General features: G+C 35.5%; 1 protein-coding gene across 20 annotated transcripts in view; it reads left to right on the forward strand.

Annotated features, from left to right (window-relative positions):
* Window positions 1–24255, forward strand: part of MLLT10 (MLLT10 histone lysine methyltransferase DOT1L cofactor) — a 198911-nt gene that overhangs the window by 151823 nt on the left and 22833 nt on the right. For all 20 annotated transcript variants that reach the window (XM_074324864.2, XM_074324863.2, XM_019755985.3 and 17 more), the window contains one exon: window positions 14639–14817. In XM_074324864.2, the coding sequence (XP_074180965.1) occupies window positions 14639–14817 (179 nt within the window). The remainder of the gene's footprint in view (window positions 1–14638; window positions 14818–24255) is intronic.

Raw genomic sequence — 24255 nt, forward strand, 5'->3', positions numbered from 1 at the left:
AATATGTTTAGAGATTACCATCTTCTTGATAAGATTCTTTTCCCTTTTTATAATGCAGTTAATTGCTTTGCATCATCCTTTCACATTAATTTCTAGTCATGTGTTTGCAGGAATTATGTCCCAATCACCTTGATTAAACCTGGAATTATTGACTGTGTCTTATGGTGAGCTGTTTCTATAGATGGCTGATATTACTTGTTTCACACTCAAGAGGGTCATTTTATTTTAGGATCTCTGGATATTTATACTGGGGGTATCCAAAAAATGTATACAAGTGGACATTTTGATCAGTGTTGCTCAAGCAGTAATTCGCCGTAATCAGCAGTGTCTGGATGCTGATGGTAACCACTTTGAGCACCTCTTGTAATTGCGAAGTCAAACGTGACTTGTATTCATCTTTTATTATCGGTATATATTGAGTATTACAGCTTTAATACAGTTTTTTCCTTAATATGTGTATACATTTTTTGGCATACTGTGTGTGTGTGTAAAAATATATGTAAATATATAAATATATATAAATATTTATATATATATATTCATTCCTGACAGAATAGTATATTTATATAATAATACCTAGGTATTTGGAATTATACTTCTCAGACTTTCTCCATCGTGCTTTTAATATTAGGAGCAAGTAATATTTTCATTCAAAAGGTGTAGTAAGAAGCTTATATTGAAAGTTGTTTCTGGCTGTGTCAAGATTCAGGAAACCCAAAGTCTTTAATCCATGTTGGCCATAATAGAAAATCTGATTTTTTACCCAAATCAGTGCTCAAAGAACTATGGAAAGAAAACAGAGTAATTAAACATGTAAAAGACATGAGAGAAGTAATAATTTGAAACAAAACACATTAAAAAGAAACAAGTAGAAATTTTAAGTATGGAAAAACTGTAATAGCCGAAATAAAGAACACAGTAATTGGGATAAATAGCACAACGGATACAGCTAAGGAACAAAATAATTAATGGGTAGATTAAGGAAATTCCTAGAAAGGAGGAGAGGACCAAGATGACCCCCACCCCCCCCACACACACACACACAAAAAATAAAAGCTATATAATTTGGAGGGTAGAAGTAGAATTCAGGTAACAGGAACCTCAGAAAGAGAGAGAAAAATGGAGAGGAGGAAATAATCTGAAGAAATAAACTCCCTTTAAAAAGATGAAAGTTCTTAGATTGAAATGGCCCATAGAGGGCCGAAGAAAAAAGGGAAGGAAAAGTCCTCTTCTGGACACAGTATAGGGAAATTTTGAAATATCAAAGACAAGGAAAGAATTCTAAAATATATACTATTAATATGAAATGCTTCTTGGGGAGAAATCTAAAAGAACTAAATAAATAGAAGTGACTTCTGTCCTAAGGAAATGGTACACAATAGGAAAAGGTTAGACTTACAGAGATATTTGTCATAGGAAAAAATTGGAAGTACTGGAAATGTAAAAATTACACTTACATTTCTTGTAGTATCTCCTGGATTTGATTATCAGATAATATTTAAGAAGCTTACTTAGCAACTTGGAAATATATCCGTGATACATTTTCTCAGACACCAAGCCCAGAACAACAAATTGTATATGTATTATGCATAAAATAATATGTACGTGGCAAAGGACTGTCAGTTTTTTATTATATGATTCTTGTTTTCATGGTGCTCAGGTTCTAGTTGGAAGAGTCAGAAATATGAATGAATAATTACAATAAAATGTTAGAAAAAATTATAGTGATTATGTTAAAATTATGGGTTTGAGAATAGTTTTTTTCTTGCCTTCATTTTCTAAAATTGAATGTGGTCTTTACTTTTATGTTTTTATTTAAATTATACAAAACCTTTAATGAAGATTGGCAAATTGTTTTAATAGCTGCCACATCTAATGAGATTATGTTCATTTTAATTGACAATTTTTTTCTACTAAATCTTCCTTTTAATTCTCTTAAGCTAAAGAAACAAAAAATATATCACTGTGTAATGTACTGCGTGATGTTTTTCATCCAGGCTTATGACTGATACTAATTTAGGTGTGTCTCATCTCTTAGTTGAAGTACTCTCCTTCATTAAGCTGATCACCTATGTTTTTATACTTCATGTGAGCTTAGTGTTTCTAGAGAAAAAAATCACCATGTACAAATTCATATCATTCTCGATTCATGATACTAGCCTCGACTGACATTTATATTGCTTGACAATGTTAATTAATTCACATCTCTAGGAAATCCCCTTTCCTTTTTTGCCATGATTGTTTTGTTTTTTAGTTCTTCCTCCCCCTTCCATCTGCTGTATGTTAGATGACTGTGTCTCTTATTCCCAGAAAAAAACTTCCATCTTCTCAATACCCAGTTCTGCAAACCAACTTGATTTGTAGCCATCCTCTTTCCTTCTCTCCAGTTCTGCTTGCAGTCAAAGGCTCTGGATTTTTGTGCTCTGGATCTCATCGTTTTCTGGCCCCTTAGAGACCTCTTCATTTTAGTGTTCACACCCTCTGGTTCACCTCACTTACCTAAGCATGCTCTAGTGTTTCTCCTGTTGGAAAAAAACCCAAACTTTTTAAATCCCACATTCCTGTTTGTGTGCCTACCCCTTAAACTGTTCTACCCCACTCAATAATTTATTTAAGGTGTTCTCTTGGGACAGTGTATCTATCTAGGTGTGACTTTATTCTTTTTGGGACTTCTTGTGTTTCCTTTTAGAGAAAATTCATGTCTTTAATTAATTCTGGACACAGTTGTAGCCACTGCATTTAAAAATATTGCTTCTTCCTATTTCTGTTCAGGAATTTTTGGTAGACATATTTGGACTTTTGTTCTGTCTTACATGTTCCTTAACCACTCTTAGAATTTCCATTTCTTAATCTTTCTGTGCTATATCTGGGTAATTGCTTGTGATCTTTTTTGTTCACTCATCATCTCTTTTGCTCTATTAATTTATTGTTTTACCTGATATTGAGTAAACAATTTTTTAGTGAACGTGTTTTTCAATTTTAGAAATTCTTTGTGAACCTTTTTAAAATGGACCTGGTCTGGTTTTGTTTTTTTCTTTCTTGTGTTCAGAATGCGTAGCTCCTTTTTCTCATCTAATTTTTTTTTTTTAATTTTGAAACAGTCTCAAACTTACAGAAAAGTTTCTAGTATAGAGAACCTTATTTTCCTGAACAATTTGAGAGTAAGTTGCAGACATAGTGCTCCATCAGTCTTGAATACCTAAGTATTTCATACAAACAAGGACATTCTCCTACAAAATCACTGTACCACTGTCTAGAACAGGAAATTAACATTGCTGTTTTACTACCATCTAGTCTTCAGATGGCCATTCAAGTTTTGACAGTTGTCTCAAAATTTTTGAAGATAACAGGCTACTTATTTTGGGTTTGGTTTGTTTTTTTTCATTATTAGATTCAAGTTGTTTTTTGGAGCAAGATATCATAGAAATGATCTTTCTATTGCATTGATCACATGGCGATACATAATCAGGCTTTTCCAGTGAAAAGGTTTTTCCCTTTTATAATTAGTAAGTATTTTGTAGAATAAACTGTGATACTATATAAATCTCCCATTCCTCATCAAACTTTCTATTTAAATCACTGTGGACTTAAGGAATCCTATGGGTTATATGATTCATTTATTGTGCTCAATTTGTTCACAGTTTAGTCAGTGGGAGCCCCTTTAAGCTGACTCTATGTCCTTTTTAATATGCCCTCATTCTTTGAACACTTCTTTACTTTCTGGCGGTGCAAATATATTCGTTTTCTATTGCTGCCATAACAAGTTATCAATTACAAAATGAGCATCTTAAAACCACACATCTAGAAGCCCAGGTTGGGTTAGCTGCTTTCTCTGCTTAGCGCCTCACAAGACTGAAATCAATGTGGCCAGCTGGGCTGTTATCAGGAGATTCTAGGAATAATCCACTTCCAAGATCATTCAAGTTTTGGCAAAATCCAGTTTATTCTTGGCAGTTGTACGACTGAGGTTACCATTTCCTTTCTGGCTGTCAGCTGAGGGCCTCCCTAACTCCTAGAGGCTTCTCTTCCATCCTTGCACATGTGTCCCTACATTTTAGAGCCAGCAAAGTTGAGTTGAATCCTTTTCACACTTAGAATTTCTCAGACTTCCCCTCTGTTGCATTTCTCTTGCTTTCTCTTCTGCTGCATCTCCCACTGACTCTTCTGCTGTTAAGGGCTCCTGTGATTACACTGGGCCCACCATCGTAATCCAAGATAATCCGCTCATTTTAGGGTGATCAGCTGATCAGCACTTTAATTCTATGTGCCATGTCTCTTCACAGCTGTACCTAGATTAGTGTTTAATTGGGAAACTTGGGGGGACATACATCTTTAGAATTCTGCCTATCACGGTAGGATATCCCAGCTTTCTCTTTTTTATATAAAGTGTTACTTTTTCCTCATATTTTTTATTCCTTCTTTTAGATTCTTAATCATTTAAAATATTTCTCATAATCTTTATTTGCTGTTTCTATTTTCTAAGATATTGGAGGATGGTCAAATTTCAGCTTTTGTATCTGCTGCTAACTTGTGATCAAAGGGATCGGTTCCTTCCATGTTTTTGTGTCCATTTCCCCCCCCCCCCCCCCCCCCCCGGATCAAGTCTAGTTGTGTAGGACACAGCTCCCATGCCCATGCTGGTATTATGAGCCTTGCGTTCCCCCCAGCTGATGCAGTTGGTTGCCGATTGGCCACTGGCCCATGTAGGAATCAAACCGGCGACCTCTGAGTTAGGAACACCGTGCTCCAACTGCCTGAGCCACCGGACTGGCCCCACTTCCAAGTTTTTTTAATTTTGGATTCTGAACTCATTTTATAGCCTAGGTTGAGGATATATGCCTTCAGAGAGGTTTTGTGTTTACTTTTGCTGTGTACTCAAGTGACAGTACCGCCTGACCCATTCTTACGTTAATTTAATGTTTGGGGTTTACCAGACCAGGCATATAGTGTAAATTCAAGCCCAAAACCTATTATTGGAAGGCAAGGCTGTGGCTATACATTCTCAGGGCAGACTTTTCATCCCCTCTGCAGACTTTTCATCCCCTCGTCAGAGCTTCCTTATTTTCCTTGTTTTCTCACTATGGTGTGATTTTTGTGGTTTATGTTTTGTTTTGTGGGGACTGGGGGAGATTTTTGAGGGCGGAAGAGGGTAGTTTATCTTTCCCCTAAAAGTGTAGCCTTTGGAAAGTCTAAGCTATATAAACAGGGTTACATCAGTTTCAACTTTCCATCCCTTGAAGGCTCAAGGTCTCTTCAAGGTGGCATTAAAGCCACAGCTCCTAGGTTACTGACACAGGCTGGCTCCTGTAGGACAACCTGTTAAAGCTTTTTCCTCTTCATTTTTGACCCCTAAGGATTTCCCTTACTTTCTGGGGACTTAGCTATTCATTCTTTAGGTCATTTTAATTAGAAAGGATTTTAGTTTGTTTAGTCTGCCTCATTGCCAGAAGCAGAAATTCTCCTATTGATTGATTTTTTCCAAATCACTTCATATTGGCTTCTGCAACTACTCCACTCAGGTCAGGAATAGCTTACATTGCTAAGTCCAGTGGATATGTTTTAGTCCGCATCTTAGGTAACTTCGTAGCATATTTATTTTTGTTGAGGACTTTATCTTACTATAACCACCTTCCATCCCCTCCCCTCTCCTCTTCCTTCCCCTTCCCTCTCAACATTATATAATACTTAGCTTGGTTGTCCTACTCTTTTGACCATTTCTTTTTAGTTTTCTGGTAGCTTCTCTTTTATCCTAATTTAGTGTTGAAATTCTTTGGGGCTCAGTCCTAAGCCTCTGCTTCTGTCACTCCATAACTCTCATCAAATTTAAGCTACTTAAAATCTTTGTCTAAAGTATTGCAATAGATACTTACATTATTTCCAGGATTCTACTCTTCTATTGTTTTTCAAGGCATTGTTCACATTGTATCGAAAGTGATCTTTTAAAGACATAATTCTGATCATGCCATTTACTTGGTTAAAATGCTGTAATGGCTTTTCAGTAGAATGAAACAAAAGTCCTGTAGAGCCTGCAAGATTCTGTATGAGCTCGCTCTTGTCTGGCTTTTGGCTTCCTCTTTGAGCATCTTATTTCTTTGCTCATTATACCACTCTGGATGTATCAGGGTCCGTTTTGTGTGCCACAGAAGTGAATTCTGTCAAATTTAAGCAGAAAAAATAATTTATTGGGTATGTATGATTATTTTAAAGGAAAAACCCCATGACAGACCTCTGAGAGGAGAGAAATAAGGGAGTTTCAAGGGCTAGGTAAACAAGAATTAATACAAGTACACTCCTAATACTACCACCATTAGACTAACTTAGGTGTGACTGTTTTCTGCCCTTATGAGTATGCATTTGAGATTTAAATTCTCAGGAGAGATAATTTGATTGTCTTGGATGGGTCACCTTTTCATTACTGGGCCAAGAGTATATGAAGTGGAGGGAGGAGTAGATAGAAAATAGAGTGCTATTTGTTAAAGAAATGGGAAACAATTCTAGGCAAGAAAAAAAAAGAGAAATGGTCTCTGGAGGACTTCTTTTAATTTATGTGTCACTTCACAGAGGCTTACCCTGTATTGTTAATCTTAATTAAGTTACCCCTTATATTCTGTCACAACACATTCTACTTTCTCATCATAGCACTAATATTTGTGCAATTATTTAATGTCTGGCTCTTTTACTTTAAGCCCCATGAATGCAAGAATGCTATCTATTTTTTGTAGTATCTTCAGCATCTTGTATTGTGTCTGGGCATATTAGGCACAAAAAATCTTTGTAGATTATTGAAAAATGATGTCTATGCAATATTCAATGATTCCATCAAAATTATATTAAAAACATTTACAGATTTTTATAATTAAATAGGAAAATGTGTATGTTCTGTGTAAAAGGGTTAAAATTTTAATATTCAGAACATAGGCAGCTAAGTAAAGCAAAACAAAACTATAAACTATGCACCAAAATGTTTGAAAATGTATAAAAATATCAAATATGTTTGTGGATGATTGTTTGCTACTTTCCCATCCATGTAAAATTTTTGATGAGTGTTTCTATAGGTAAAGTCAAAAGAAGTCAAAAGAATCAATATATAATGAACAAAACTGTTCATCTCTATGTAAAAATAGAGCAACCTAAGAAATAATAAATGCCTACCTAAGAGATTCAGGAACACCTGTATTCTGTCAAGATGGCCAAGAGTCTCAGGAAAGACAGCTCTCTTTTTTCTAAATTTTATTTTACCCTTTCTGAGTGAATGTGTTGATCGTATAGAGACATATTCCACAATCTAGAAAAGGGAAGCTAAGATACAGACTATCCTAAGAATTAATTCATTAGTTGCCAGAGGAAAAATATATTAAGGCAACATTAACAATGGAAGCTTTCTATTATTGTATATGTTACCTATTTACTTCTTTTAACATTAATAGATATTGTTTCTCCTTTATATTTAATGATATGGTTGCTATGTATCAACTGCTTACCAATGTGGTAGACAATATACTACTGATATTGGTATGTGCTTTACATAATGTTAGCTAATCCTTTCAGCAGCTCACCCTTCTGCCCTATGAAATCATTGGTACCATCCTCATTTTATAGATGAGGTATATTAGGTTCAGAAAGGTTAAGTTATTTGCATGAGGGAGCAGGATTTGGACTTTGAACTACTTCACACCATATTAACCACCAGAAAAGAATATTAGTCTCTTGGGATGTGGGTTAAGGATAACTTATCAGGCTTAACCATTTACTTGGTTAAATATTCCTCAAGACTATCCCATTTATTTACTCTTCCTTGCTCAACAAGCAACTTGACGTGGCACTAATTTGCCCTCCCAGGCAGTTTGAAATTGGAAAGCAGGAGCTCTGCTTGGTGAACACTAATATTTCTGTCACTGGAGAGGTATACTTCCGTCTTACATATTGATTTTATATAATCGCCATGGGTATACTAATAAAAGCTTAGGTCTAAACAACGTTTTCTTGACCCACACTGTACTGTTCTTCCTAAGATCACCATCTCTCTCCAGGTTTCCAGATCCAAGAGCATTTCAGTCTGGGTCTTAAGTAGCCTTTGAGCATCATGTGATACAGTTGACGTGCCCCGTCTTTCTTAGACTTGTTTCTTGGCTTCACTGACACCGCACTCACAGTTTTCTTCTTACCTTACCAATCTCAATTTTCTCTTCCACTAACCATCCTTGAAATGTTAGAGGTCTTTAGGACTTAGTCCTAAACTGGCTTTTCTCTGTTTCACAAACAAAAATCCACTCCTCCCTCGTCCAGTTTTCACCACTTCAGTAAATAGTATTTCTGATCACTGGCCAGAAACCTGGGATTCATGTATAATACTGTTCTTTACTGCCTACCAAATACAGCTGATCATCAAATTTCGGTGATTCTAACTTCAGGTCACTCTGCGTGTTCAATATCATGACCACCTTAGTCCAGAGGGACATAATCTTTCATCTAGATTGTGGAATCACCTCCTAAATGATCTTTCTGTTTCTACTCTTCCCGCTTTCAGTTCATTTGCTACATAGCAGCAGGAGGGATGATCTTTTAAAAACTAAGTCATGTTCTTTGCCTTTGATGTCTTCCCACTGATCTTAGCATGAATTCTAAACACCTGTACATGGTTTCCAAGGTGTTGTGAGATCTGCTCCTTTCCTCTCCAACCTTGCTTGTATTCTGTCGCTCTCTCCATTGTGCTCTAGCCATATGACCTATTTTTTCTTTTTCCTTGTCTTTTGAACAAGTTTTTCTACTTTAGTCTTTGTCCAGTTAACACCCACATATCCTAACTTTTAGGTCTTGGCTTAAGTATCTTTTCTTCAGACATGTCTTTTCTGCTTCCTAATTTTTCACTCTCATAGTACCCTTTTTCCTTCCATCATAGTACTTGTCTCAATTTATAGTTATATGTTTCTTTTAATGTTTGCCTCCCTAAATTGCAAATTCGTGGGGAGCAGAGGTCATGTTTATCTCGTTTCCTGCTTTATTTTCCTGCTCCTAGCACAGTGCCCGCTTGTAATAGATACTCAATAAATATTTGATGGATGGACGGATGGACGGATGGATGAGTCAGTGTGTCACTGCCACCCTCTGTATCATTCTGCATCTTTGTTTCTACTCTCTATCCTGAACAGATGAATTTCAGGGTATTTTCCTAGAGCTTGTGCATTTCAGGATTCAGTTCTGTTTAATTTGATGAATGTCACCTTGATTTGGATTAAAATAGCATATAACTTGTAAAAATATTGAAATAGAGTGAAGTTAAGTAGAAAGCAGGTACAGAACAATGAAAGGAAGATTATTTGCTTTGTAAAAAAAGATCTAGAGGTCTTAATAAACTGTTCCTGCTGTACCAATCATACCTGAGTTATGAGGGAGTTGAGGTGTCAATAATTCTCATTAAAAAAAAATTTAGAGTTTTATGCTTTTCTGCCTTGATAGTAAAGGAAATATTTGATTTGTTCTATTTTATAACGGTAACCTGAGTTAACCAGACAGTTTCAAAGTGTGATCACTGAATTGCACATTTGGCTGTGCAGTTTCCCATATAAGTACTCACTAATGCATTACAATAACAGATTAAATTTAGAGATCAGGGGTCCTCAGTCGCCACAGTTTTGCTTCTCAGTATTATACTTTCATGATATATTATTGCATGTGGTAATGGTATTTGCAGTTTTCAAAGTGCAGTAGGGACATTAAGCGTCCTGACAATTATAATACTCTACTTTCCTGACTTAAAGATACCTTTTTAATTAGAGCATTAACTCTAAAATAGCTATAGCTACCATTTGTGGAAACTTACTGTGTATTAGGCATTGCTAGAGCCTTTCTTTACTGGGATATTCTTAAAAGGCTTTAAGGCTATTCTCTTCGGTTTATAGAAAAGAACAATGTCAGCATGCTGCCTCCAACTAACTTCTGTCTTTCAGCTATTGAACTTGGAGTTTCTGTATGTAGTGTGCTTTTCACCATTAAAAAACAAACCAAAAAAACCAAATCTAGGTATTTTTAAAAAGCTAGATTCAAGTACTTCTTTCTGGAACTCCCCCATCCCAGTCTCTTCCTCTGAGCTGAAATCGTCCTTCATGTGATACGTCCTTCTCCTGGGACCTAGCATTTCTCTCTTCTATCATTAGCTTATGAAACTTATTAGCTCTATTATGAGACTAAGTTCTTTGAAGACATAACTCCTTTCTGTTCTTTGCTATCTTCAGTGCCTTTTTTATTATAAAACCTCAATAAATATTTGTTGAATCTGTCCTTTGAAATATAGGGTTTATAAATACTTGCTTCATCTGCATGCTTTTCTGTTCTTCACAGCCAAACTTCTTAAAAGAGTTATCTTGCCAAATTTATTGTCACATTTAGTGACTCTTTTTTCTGGCCTTACATTAAATGACCATTAGAATAATTTGACCTTTCCTTTGGAATTCTCCAAGTGGTTTCTTTTTCTTTCTTTTTTTAAACAAATTTTTTATTGGGGAATATTGAGAAACAGTGTGTTTCTCCAGGGCCCATCAGCTCCAAGTCAATGTCCTTCAGTCTAGCTGTGGAGGGCGCAGCTCAGCTCTAAGTCCAGTCGCCGTTTTCAATCTTAGTTGCAGGAGGCGCAGCCCAGCATCCCATGCAGGAATTGAACCGGCAACCTTGTTGGGAGAGCTTGCGCTCTAACCAGCTCGTTGTCTTCAATCTAGTTGTGGAGGGTGCAGCTCACTGGCCCATGTGGGAATCGAACTGGCAACCTTGTTGTTCAGAGCTTGCGCACTAACTAACTGAGCCATCTGGCCCCCCACCCCACCCCCTATTTTTTTAAGGAGGGCGCAGCTCACAGTGGCCCATACGAGGATTGAACCGGGGATTGAACCGACAACCTTGGTGCTACCAGCACCATGTTCTAACCAACTGAGCTCACCGGTCGCCCCATCCAAGTGGTTTCTAAGATTCTCTCAGTTTTCTTATTTTGTTCTTTATGGTGTGTGTGTGTGTGTGTGTGTGTGTGTGTGTGTGTGTGTGTGTTTTACCCTTTAAATGGTTATATTCCCTAGGGTTCTATCTTTGGTCCTTTTCTCTTGATCATGCTGAGAACTTTCCCCTGGGTGATCTCATTTTTCCATTCCTCAGCTTTTGACCAGCTTCCATATCACGAGTTGTAAATTAAATACTTACAGGGGCCAGGTAGGTAACATAAATGAGTGAAGAATTGGTGAAGAATAAATAACGATGGGACACTGGTGGATTAAAAACTCTGTTCAAAGCTTCAGCAGATTTTTACTATTTCAGAATGTAGTATCTAGTGTTGACAAAGCTTCCATTTTTCAGGAAAAATTAGAAATCTTAAGAATTTTTAATGTGAAATTTTCATTTTCTAACTTCTAAATATGAACTAATCAAAACTTTCAAATACAGTCCACTCCAACAGAAAGCATTTTTGAGTTTTCACATGTACTTATTTTAACTTCAATATGCTTCTAACTCCTAGATTTGTACCTCCAGACTGGATTTCTGCCAAGCTTTGGCTCATCCCATTCTGTTCTAGACTTATATAGGAATTCAATGTTCCCTAGGCATCTTAAACACCATGATGGTCAACTTGAACTTCAAACTTATATTAGGAAGTGGTTTCAGTTATAGAATCAAACCGCTGTGAATTTGAATCCTGGTTCTACCACCTACTAGGTCATTGAGCAAGTTACTTTGTTTAAACTTCTGTTTGCTCGTATCTAAAATGGGAGTGATTTGCCTCATTGGGCTGTTATGCTAGTGACCTACCTGTAGTAATCAAATGCTGGATATTCTGTTCTACTCCTGCTTCCCTGATGGTGTCACCACGCTCAGGCCCTCTTTCTGGTGCTTAAGAGTCATTCTTTTTTTTTCTTTCTTTTTTTTTTAGATCTTTTTTTTTATTGGGGAAGGGGTGGGGTACAGGACTTTATTGGGGAACAGTGTGTACTTCCAGGACTTTTTTCTAAGTCAAGTTGTTGTGCTTTCAATCTTAGTTGTGGTGGGTGCCGTTCAGCTTCAAGTTGTTGTCCTTTCAGTCTTAGTTGTGGAGGGTGCAGCTCAGCTCCAGGTCCAGTTGCCGTTGCTAGTTGCAGGGGGCACAGCCCACCATCCTTTGTGGAAGTTGAGGAATCGAACTGGCAACCTGGTGGTTGAGAGGACGTGCTCCAACCAACTGAGCCATCTGGGAGCTTAGCGGCAGCTCAGCTCAAGGTGCCGTGTTCAATCTTAGTTGCAGGGGGTGGAGCCCACCATCCCTTGCGGGACTTGAGGAATTGAACTGGCAACCTTGTGGTTGAGAGCCCACTGGCCCATGTGGGAATCGAACCAGCAACCTTCGGAGTTAGGAGCATGGAGCTCTAACCGCCTGAGCCACCGGGCCGGCCCTTAAGAGTCATTCTTGACTCTTCCTTTTTTATCCTTCAAGTCTAACTAGTTAGCAGTCCTATGAACTTTGCCTTTGTAATGTCTCTTGACTGCTGTTACTTTAGTTTAATCCCTATTTTTATGCAACAGTATTATTATAACAACCCTTTCTCAATCTCTGTTTAAATACCTCCCCAGTCTATTGTCTGCCTTGGGCCAATGATTTAGGTTTTGCTTAAACACCAATCGGATCACATCAAGCTTCTGTTTACAGTCCTTCAGTGGCTTCCTATGGTCTCTAAATTTTTTTACTTTTAACATTTTACCTTTTAATGTTCTCTTTGATCTCATACCTTCTCTTTTCTTGCCTTATTTCTTGCTTAACCTGTACAGATAGTACTTATAAGTTCTTAGAATTTACCCAGCTCTCTGTTGGCGTGTTTCTTCCTCAAACCACACTTTGCCTCTGTTCTGCAGCTCCTTTAGAAGTTAGTTTTAAAGGCACCCATCTATTCCAATAAGTTTTTGACCCCCACCCTCTTTCACCCCAGGTCTGGGTTAGATATCCCTTTTTTTTGTACTCATAGCCCCCTGAGGATATTTCTATCATAGTACTCTTCACAGTCCTTTGTAATTGTCTGTCTTTTCCTCTACGCTTCTTGAAGGCAGAGACCACATACCTTGAATGGCTTTGTATCTCTTAGGGCTTAGAATAATGTCTGGCAAACAGCCAGCTTTCAGACATTTGTGTAATGCATTCATTTGTTGAATGAATAAATTGTTTTCTTTCTAAAGAAATTGTAGATACCTTAGGAGCCTCAGTTATAGTTGTAAGTCATTTAAAAATGTTCCAATTCTTTTATTCTTTGTGTTTGAAGATTATAGGTGCTTTTTATTTATTATGAAAGAATAATATTTATGTTCTTTAGAACAAAATAAGTTATTCTGTTGTTATAAAACTATTGTTGCCTTCACAGGCAGTAGTTTCTCAATAAGATTTTTTTTTATCTGCAGACCACCTAAGTGCGTTTTTTCCCCTGCTTTCCTCTTGTTACAATGTCAAGTTCTTAGGATCTTATTCCTTCCCGCCCTCCCAAGAACCTTAGTTTGTAGTAGGGTTTCTCAGCTTCCTCGCTATTGACACTATAGGCTGTCCTGTGCATTGTTAGATGTTTTAGCACCATCCCTGGCGTCTACCGACTAGATGTCAGTAGCATTCCCTGGTTTTGGCAACAAAAATGTCTCCAGACATTGTCAAATACCTCCTGTGGAGCAAAATCACCCCTGGTTGAGAACCTCACTGGCTTACAGATATTCCCATCTCTTACCTTTATCCTCAGAGACCTTCTCTTTCTTTATTGGCTCCCATCTGTAAAAAAAACCAAAACACCTTTTTTTCATTAACTCCTTGTTTCCACTTAACTTTTGCTAATTTTCTCTTTCCTTCTCCTTCCCAACCACTTTCTTTAGAATGAATTGTTTCTACCTTCTCATTCCCCTTTTTCTTCTGGCTTTTACCTCCATGCGTCCACTGTGTTCCTTGCTCCTTGAAGAGAATGTTCCCACTACCTGGTAGTCCAGACGTCATGCTCATCTCATGTCTCTGTACTCCCCTCTACCTCTGCCCCTCTGCTTGTACACCCCATTCAGTCAGTGATGAAGTCCAGTTTATTCTACCTCGTGAATATCTCTAGAATCCACCTATATTTATTCTCATAGCTGTGTCCCACCAATGTCATCAGCCTCTTTGTTGGTCCTGGAATCTCAAAGTTAGTCCCGTTCCATTTTATTTTCTACATTGTAGGGTGGGTGACCTTTTTAAAACAGTCTCTTCCCATTTCAGACCTTTCTCAATCACAAGTTCTGGGGCCTTAGTGCCTGCGTTTTGAAAGGCTTACCAGATGATTTTCATGCAACTCGAATTGCTTTATTCTCCTATGTAAGACGCTTTTAGGAATTCCTAAAACCCTTATTTTTATAAAACACTTCCTGATGTGATCTCTGTCTATTAGCAAAATCATTTTTGATATATAAAAATGACTTGGGGTCTTTTAGACAGATGTTTTTATGAAAAGTCAGTATTTATTCATTTAGTTACTGGTACTTTTGTATGTTTACCACCACTGATGAAATTTATCATTGGGGGAGGGGTTAGGAGGAAATGTGGTATTCTAACTTACTGATTAATGTGTGTCTATGGAAGATAGACATATAACTCATATGCTAACTTATAAGATAATTTATTTTCTTGCAGGTATTTATAACAGCAATGATGTAGCAGTATCCTTTCCAAACGTAGTATCTGGCTCAGGATCTAGTACTCCTGTCTCCAGTTCTCATTTACCTCAGCAGTCTTCTGGGCATTTGCAACAAGTGGGAGCTCTGTCCCCGTCAGCGGCATCATCTGCAGCCCCTGCTGTTGCTACAAGTCAGGTACATTATTACAGCGTTATTCACAAAGTGACACAGATGGGTTTGTCGGGTTTGAAAGTGAGTTTGATTGGAGGAGAAAAAATGAAATAGGGCTTCCTATAGGAATTTATAAAATACCTCAATTTGTCTTGAAATGTTAGTGGAAATAATAAACATTTTTACATGATACGAGAGAAGACAAGGAAATATGTTGGCACCAACTGATACTTTTCAGTTTCTGAGTCTAATTTTGTCCTAATGATGTAAAACAGTAATTTTGGGGGAGCTTTTAGTCTTTCTTTTAAAAAGTAGGACTTACAAAGTATGAACCAATTTTGGACTTTTATAGTTCCTTTTGTAATTTTAAAAACCACACAAATAATATATGAATATCTGCTGTCTACATTTTTTAAAACCAGTGTAGGAGAATATAGGACACAGAGTGAAGGATCCCTTTAAGTACTATATGACTTCCCTCCTGGTAGGAGAGAAGGAGTGTTCATAAATATTGTAAATAACGGTTACTGTGTTGGTGGTTTTGCCTTTGTTTATCCCTTTCTTCCACTACAGATCTGTGACTTGATAGGTGACCTCGTCTACAGGATGCTTTAAAAGAAAGAGTCAAATCAGAAAAATCATAATCTTGAATTACATAAATAGGACTGCAAATGGGCAAAGCTGTACACATACACACACACACACACCATTTCTCCAAAAGCGATTATTTAAAATTCCTAATACATATATAATATATTATATACATAGATATTCTATATATGTATTATATATATACATATTGGAATTCTTTATGATTTTACTTTAATTTTATCCAAAGCTCTAGTTGTAAGTCTGTTAACATTTTGAGAAAATTATAACAGTGATAAATGTCTAATCACAAATAACTAGTTAAGTAGTTATTTGTAAGTAGCTATAAACTCTTGCTTTATGTCTTCATAATTTCCACTGTTTGGGCCTTTAAAAAGTATATACTCTTTTCCAGTATTTTCTGTAAACTGTACATCAAAGCACAGCATTAAGTTATTTTTATGAAATGGTACAGTATAAACAATCACCATTATAATTAGGTCAAGTATTAGAATAAATAACAGACAGTATGACACAGAAAATCAATGGCATGATTAGTGGTATCTTAGAAAATGAAAGTTAACTATTTGGTCAGCCTGGCAACCTGAATAGGGGGAATTTGACTGGTTTGGGTTTTTCTTTAACTCATCACCAAACTTAGTGAGGTAGCCATAATAATAGGGGTTTTGGGTTAGAGAGGACGAAAAGATAAATGAGAGAATGGCTCTTAAAAATAGTTTTATCCCTTAATTTTAATTAAGTGTAACCATATGCTGTTGCTAGCTTTATATCCTTGGACAGAGTCTCATGAACATTTTCAGTGGGCATTTTTCTTTTCTTTCTTTATAAAAGTCTATTTTAATTACTCTCTGGTTAATTCCAGACTGAATTAGGCAAAAATCTCATTTCTTCTTATTCATTGTATTTGTGGTTTTGGGGTTGGCATTAGGGAGCTCGATGGGGGAAGTGGTGGTGAGGAGAAATTTATAGCTAGAGGGAAAATTCCACTTAACATACGACTCAACTGAAGAACAAAGAAATCACAGTTGCAAGTAATCCAGGATTCAGTTCAATTAACATCTTTACTGTTTATTCTCTTCCCATGTTTCAGTAAGATGGGTCTCGTAAATATGATCATCCAGTTAGACCCAAATGCTGCATGGTGAGACAACTGCATTCTGTCCAGCAGAGAATGCTTTCTGCCTTCAAGCTGGAGCTTATTTAGCCTGGCTTATCTGGTGCTGCTGTAGCAACCATCAGTCTCCAGGCAACTGAGGCACGTTGACCCTTCAGTTGAACTGAGTGCGAAACTACTTCAATTTAGCTGCCTGAGACAATGGTGTTGGTATTTAATGTGCATAATGTGAATTTTCTCCTCAGTGTGCAAGGGAAAGGATACAAAACTGTTTAGAATAATTTAAATGTTTAGAGAGGACTCTTAAAATTGTAATGCACTTAGTAATTGAATCTTCTTTCCAAAATGACAGAAGTTTGTTTCTGGTTAACTTTCATATTGGCCTTGTTTGTTTTCGTATCACACAAGTCATAGTGTTTAAATAATCACATCCTAGACTTTTATTTAGGGTCTCTTTATATAGGTAGTTGATTTATAATTAAGAGATCAGTGCTATAAGTGGGTAAATTTAAATGATCAATATTTAAAATGTAATTATAGAAGTCTTATCACAGTTATTAAGAAAACCATGACACCAGCAAGCAAATATTTAAAAAATATATAAATTAGAGAATAGAAATGTTAAATTTTAATAATGCTTTGCTTCCCCTCCTTCCCTCCAAAAAACTTAATGAAAGTATTAATTTTTGGTGACTGGCCTGATGCCAGCAGGATAAAAATCCAGAAGCCATCCTTGATCTTTCTGGTCTTAGTGTTAAGTAAGATAGGCTGGCCTTTTGTTTGACTTGTTTGCTGTCTTATGAATTGTTCCCTGCAAAGTGGTCAAGGAGGTAAGATCAGGAGGCTAATAGAAATTAAAAACAGAATAGATTTGTGACTTTATAGGGGGAAAAAGGAGACGCTTGTAAAATTGGGAGTATCTGATGCTTAGCAGCCTTAATTTGAAAAAAACCTTTAAAAAAATATTTGATAACCCAACTTTATTTTCTTCAGTCTTAAATCATTGTTTTATTTGATATACTTGTTTTTAGAGTAATTATTCTTTCATAGATATCAGCAGTACATTTACAATTAGTTCCTTAATATTATTGGAAGATAGACTACTGTCCATGTGATTTTTAATGATATGCACTGCCCCTGTTGTATCATGAGTATAGGTATAAATTAGTTTCTGTAGGGGTGCCATTAGTTTTTCATTTTGCCTTTCAAATTCCCCTCTGCTTCCCAGTTCTACGTTCATTCTATTCTGTCTTTGGGAGAATTCTAGTGCTTTTGTTTGAAAGATGATTCCTTTAATAGAATTTAAGACTGAATGTAATTTTTAAAATTTGTATTCTAATATATTGTGCATTCTAGGTTTTGCTTTTGGATACGGTCTTCATGTAGATGATCATGGTTCATTGTTTACTCTGTTACTGTTATTAAAAAATGATACAAGTTTAAAAATAATTTAAATAAAGGAACTTCTGAGATTTATGTGATATTTAGTAGATACAGATATTTAAGTATCTGCATAAGGTACAGTTTAGTGACTAATGTTTTGCATATTTCTATGAGACTTTTACTTAAATTAGCTTTGAATATTTTGTTTTGCAACATCATATAATTTGAGAGAGAGAGAGAGTGTGTGTGTGTGTGTTGCAGAGGTGTCTTAGATGTAGTCCTTAATTTCCTTTCAAATGACATCTGATATGACACTTTCTTTCTATTTGAGAAAATGGTTTAGTTTCCCAAGCAGATTGACCTGACTTCGGGGGATCTCTGACTTGATTGGTCAGAATGAAAGTTTCATCTATTTTAAATAATTTTATAATGACTTGTCATTTTTAAGGACGTTAACATTCTGAGCAAAATAAGTTTTTGTAAGTGCTTTGTAACGTCACTTGGATGATGAAAGGTTAAGTAACTGCTCAAGGTCACATGTCTAGTGGTGGAACGGAAATTTGGAAGCAAGACAGTCTGACTCCTGAGCCTGCTCTCTGGTGTACTAATCTGTACCATAAAAATGAATTTCCCAATTATGTGCCTCTATGTCAAGAGGTATCTCTTTGAAAAACATTGTTAGGAATGTTACTGTGTCTGTTTGTGTGACACAATGCAAAACAGAAATTTGAGTCAGAAATCCTGGGTTCCAGGAGTTTTGCTACTCACTAGTTTAGTGTAACTGTGGGCAAGTCTTTTCAATTTGTAGGCATCATTTTTTTTATATGTAAAATGAAAACTTTAAATACCTATTCTACGTGCTATACTGGTATGTTGTGAAGTTCAAATGAAAATAAGTACTTTGCAGACCATAAAGTACTTTGGAATTAATGGTTATTATACTGATGTTACAGTTATTACAGGACATCATTAATTTCAACTGTTACAGAAAAGCCTGATTACCGATGAGAAAAATTGTACAGAAGCACTTCTTTTACTAAAAATAGTATTGAATTTTTCTTTTAAAATTTACAATTCTATGTTAACACAGATACATGAATTTTAGCCATTTTAGGTTCAACTGTTGACTAAGGTCTTTTCCAATTCTTAAATTAGTAGCCACTGTAGTCCTGTGGACTTATTTTTAGGTGATATATTGAATAGATATTAACCAATTAGGAAACCTTATAATTGGTTGGTTATTCTATGCAGTCGTCTTGTCCAATCATGAGTGTTCAGTGATGATTTAACTACTATTTAATCCCTCCTACTACTTTATAGAAACTCAATTGTAGGGCATTTCAGCATTAGCCTAAATAATAGTTTTGAATACGTTAAGCTCCTAACAATTAGGGAGCAGTTAGGGGCATTGAGTAATGTGGAATGATGCAATTGAACCTGACAGCTTGAACAGTCAGCCTACTCATGGGACCTGAAAGTTGTTCACACTTGGTTTCATCTCTCATCACACGCTGAGTATTAAAGCCGTACTGGTGGTAGCTGACACAGAAATGGGGTCTGTTATCAGAATATGTTTCATAGCGCAAAGTTTGAGTCGAGTTAGAGAATATCTGAAAACTTTCTAGTGTTCTCTAATTTTTCCTGGAAGCTTTTCTGGTCAAACAAATTGAAAACAATATGTAAATTAATTTTCATTAAAATATTTGAATCCTTACATTATATTTGTAGTATTGCTATGTTATTATATAATGTATAAATTAAGATATCATTGCATGACTAGACCTTCTAATTTATACCTTCTAATTTTTCTTAGGAAATATGTTTTAATCTTTGAAGTATAGCCATGTTGATATCAGAATATAATTGGTAAATTATATTCTCTAACGAAGTTAATGGAAAAATGGAAACCATAATAGCTTATGAAAGTAATTTTTTAAATGAAAAGCTAAAATTCAAGTGCTTACATGTGCCAAGCATTCTTTTGAGCCCTTTACATACAGAGGGTGCCAAAAAAATATATAAACATGTTAAGAAAGGAAAAACCTGTATTAAAATTGTAATATTCAATATGTATATACTGATAACAAAAGATGAATACAAGTCATGTGTTTACATTTTTTGGCACCCTCCATGTGAAGTGAAGACTCAGCTAGTTTCACAATATTCTTATGAGGTAGGCACTATTATTATCTCCAGTTTTACAGATGGAAATTGAAGACAGGTCTTTGCCCAAAGTAAGAAGCTTGCTTTATGACAGATACAGTGATAGCAAAAAGGTTTGTCTTCTAAGAATATACATGAAATAGGAATTTAAAAAAATAATATTCAACTTGTAAGTCTGACAGAGTTTTAGAAGAATGTATTTTTAATCGTGTCAGGGTTGAAAAGCTTGAAGAAGAAGCTACTGTGTTTTAGAACTTGTTTGAATCATTTGATTTTAATGTTTATTGACAGGTTAATTGCACATTTAAAAAATGCTTGCTATAACCTCTTCCTGTATGACTGAAGCATAAAGTTCCATATCTACCTCTAGATGATGTATTTCTATGGTACTTTGTAAAAGTGAAATATTTATAGGTACTATTCTTTCTGTATTTTTTAATATTTATAGGTACTATTCTTTCTGGAATTTTTTTTTTTTTACCTTTACCAACATTAGGGAGAAAAATAAATCTACCAAAACAATACCCACTCTTAAATCTGTTATTCACATAAATGAGTAGACTTAGGCTGACGTTTTCCCTCCACAACTACCTGGAGGAATGAGCCTAGGAATTCGGTAGTTACTTTACAGCGAGAGCTTTTTAAAAACTTCTCTGTGGTCATAAGCAGAGATTTGCCATAAAGAGGTGACCTGTTAACAACGGGGACATTTCAAGCTGAAATGTAATTTTAATTTTGTTAATATTTTAATATGGTATGTCAGTGTACTTAGGAAATACAAAATATCTTTGATTTGTTTTGAGTTTGAATACTGCCTTGGTGTAGACTCTCATATTTATCTAGATGTTTAATATAAGTTATTCTAAATTTGCTAAGGGTATTCTTTGACTCAGACACCTAAACATATTTTGTTTCAAAGTAACTTAGACTTAACTCAATAATTATTCAATTTATTCTTACTCTACTTGTCTTTGGATCCATCTTGTAAAATAATTCTACTTTTCTTCATGAGGCTTTTACAAGAGTGTTAGAGTAAGTGTAATATAACATCTTGAGTGGAAGTTGTTCCTTTAAGTTATTAATCTTGAGGAAGGAACAAAATTCTCTAAGATACCATATATTGGAAGTTAAAGCAAAAGTTTTTTATGGCACTATGAATTTATAGTTATATAAAATTTTTTATCTTAATCTAATACCTATTTTCACATTTTGAGTAGATGACTTCATTTCAGTGGGACACTATAAAGCCAAGTACCTAGTTTGTTTTGTAATCATATTCTTTTTGTTTTAACTTATTTTGAAATAATTTTAGATGTATGCAAAAGTTGCAAAAACAGTACAGGGTACAGTTCACGTATATTGTGGATACCCTTCACTCAGTCTTCCCAGAGTTAACTCATGTTCTTAATAGTGCCAGTAGACCCAACAGTGATTCTATCCACAACAGCCATTCTCCGTACCTTGGCACGATAAAATTGAAATGTTGTAAGGTAGGTACTTCCTTTTAAAAAGAATTGCCAGTCTTTATACCAGATCTTCTGAAGCAGACTTACAGTACATTAGTAATTTGCTTTCAATGTACTTTTTAATCGATGTCCAAAGTATGCTGTGAAGTGTGTGTGTATTTCCTTTATTCCTTGTTTCAGATTTCTTTTATGTAAAAGCTTTTAGTGTCCCTTATGCTTCAAAACCACTGTTTCTTTAGGTTCACGTGGATGTCCTTCCATCGCCCTGAATCTTAATGCTTTCACTTATTAATGACAAAGATTTTTGAATTTACAGAATGTCAGACATTACCTGTGTACTCTTCCTCCGTAAGGCGTCTGTCTTTCCCCTACTGTCTCACTCATCCTCGTTCATTGCCACTAAGTTGTGGAAACTTTTCACTAAAATGTTGGGGGGTTTTTTGGTCCTAAGGTGCCAACAGTTATCAAAGGTTCCCAGCACTAACCATTCTAAATGTCATTTCAGAAGTATTGACTAAACAGTGTCAGACTTTTGTAGAGTCTTTGGTGACTCCTGTTCCCCGTCTATAATGTTAATGTAGAGTGGTTTAGATGTTTTAATATACTACAAAACCTACCTGGTAAAATTAATAACTTACTTTCAATTGCTTTTGGAAGTTTTTTGTTTAGATAAATGCAGTATTTTTTTACAAAACAGAAAACTACCAGATGATTTTTCACCCACTCAGCAATTTTGGGAAATTGGTCATCCAGGATAATGAAGAATGTATTCCCATTTTATTTTATCATTTTATTATTAATTCATTTTTGCCTCCTATTTTTATAAAATATATATTTTCCTGCTTTGGAATTATGCTAAAGATGATTTATCCTCTTCCTGATGATAGTCATAATGCAAATCAGTTTATATGCTGTTTTATTACTTTGTATTTTGATATTTTAATATAGTGAGCGTAATGTGTGATCGGGAAACTAAGATAATTTGGAGACTACTTCAAGAAATTTGAAGCTAATAAGGATAAATATAAAGCCCTTGGCAGAAGGAACCCTTCTTGTAAAAGGGTGTGTTTCTGAGTAGGATCTTTTGATTCTCATCAAGAATCTAAGGCAGCTCATAAAACTGATAATTGGAACTAAAAAAGTAGTCCAACTGGTATAATATTAGTTCTGATTCAGCCAAAAGATGATTGCATGAAAAAGGAGAATCAAAAGGCTGAGATGCAGATGCTAAGGCCTCTGGATGTCCATGTGCTTTGAACGCCACGCCCCTGGCACTCTGTAATAAATACTCTTACTCTGGCTCATATTTTTCTCTCTTCTCTTGCCGTCAGCTGTTAACTTCTTGCTGCCAACAAACTGTCTCAGAATATTACTTTTTCTCCCTCTTTGTAATTAATTTTCCACTTCTAATCTGTTATATGCTTAGTTGATCTTTTTAGAATTATGTCTAGAGTAAGAGTAAATTAGCTCTGCAAAGGGCATTTTTATGTATAAGTTACCAGAGATTTTAGCACATGGGACCGGTAACATCTGGTCTTTCTGTTTGTCAGTTTGCATTTTTCTTGTTCTAAGTTATTTTATGAGTAGCCAAGATTCCCAAGTATTTGACTTCTGGAGAAGTAAAAAAACTTACTATATTTTCATTTATGATATGTGTATTTTCTGTATGTTACACTACTAAATACATGGCAAGTGTCTAGTATGATATTTAGGTTAATATTATGACTTATCTTTTACTGAGGGCTAATTGATTGTTAAACAGGACTTTATAGTGCAAACTTACTGGCTTTGTATACATATCTTTAATAAGAGGAAAACTGAAACCCAGAAATTGACCAATGAACTTAGACATTAAAGTATGAGCCCTGAAATATACCTTTTGAAACAATGGAAAGCAAGGACAGAATTCTTCATTACCAAGACTCTTCCTGTGAATTTAAAGTCCAATTTTCATGCTTAATAAGTTGGCTAGAAGCCAAATTTAATGTCAGGGTCTGAGTCTTTCCAGAAACACAGTTTATTCTCTGTAATATTTTGCTTGTTATAACTACTATGTTGTCTTGGTCTCTTGTGTGCAGTTACACGTGTCAAAATGTCCTATATCTTTTGTTTGGCTGTTATTCAGCTTTTTTATATTAGATGTGCTTCAATTCTTTGAAACTATTTTCCAGAATTTTGTACTGAAACAACTAGACAATGATTTAATTTATAAAAGCTTAAGTTTGATTTCATTCATGAAAAAGAATAAGAAATGTACTTTAAAATTTGTGGTTCTGTTAAATCTGAAGAGTATTTCAGGTTAGTATGTAGTAGCCTTCTTTGAGTAACAGTATTTTGTGTATAAGAGATTTGCTTCCAAAATGCCACATTCTAAGGTTATAATATTCTTGGAAAGTGGGAGAAAGTATTCACATCAAAGAAGGCATTTTTATTACATTGGATTACGCAAGACTTTGGCCAGCCTCCTTAGCTTCATCTGTTTAAGGGTTCATTTTCGCTTGTTTGGCACAAGTCCCAGTAGAGGCCTTCAGAATTGTGGTTAGCAACATGAATGAATTACAAACTTTGGACCAGCTCTTCAGTTAGTAGAGCTGGCTTCCTGCCAAAAAGACAGTGCCTTATATGGGGTCAGGGCAAAGCTGTGATTCGTTGAGCCCTGCATTGTATAGAAAACATACTTGTGATGCCTGTTTGCTTTCTTTTAAAATAAAAACAAAACAAAACAGA

Source organism: Rhinolophus sinicus, chromosome 1, assembly GCF_057876585.1.
Source record: "Rhinolophus sinicus isolate RSI-liver-muscle chromosome 1, RSI-T2T, whole genome shotgun sequence".
Lineage (NCBI taxonomy): Eukaryota > Metazoa > Chordata > Mammalia > Chiroptera > Rhinolophidae > Rhinolophus > Rhinolophus sinicus.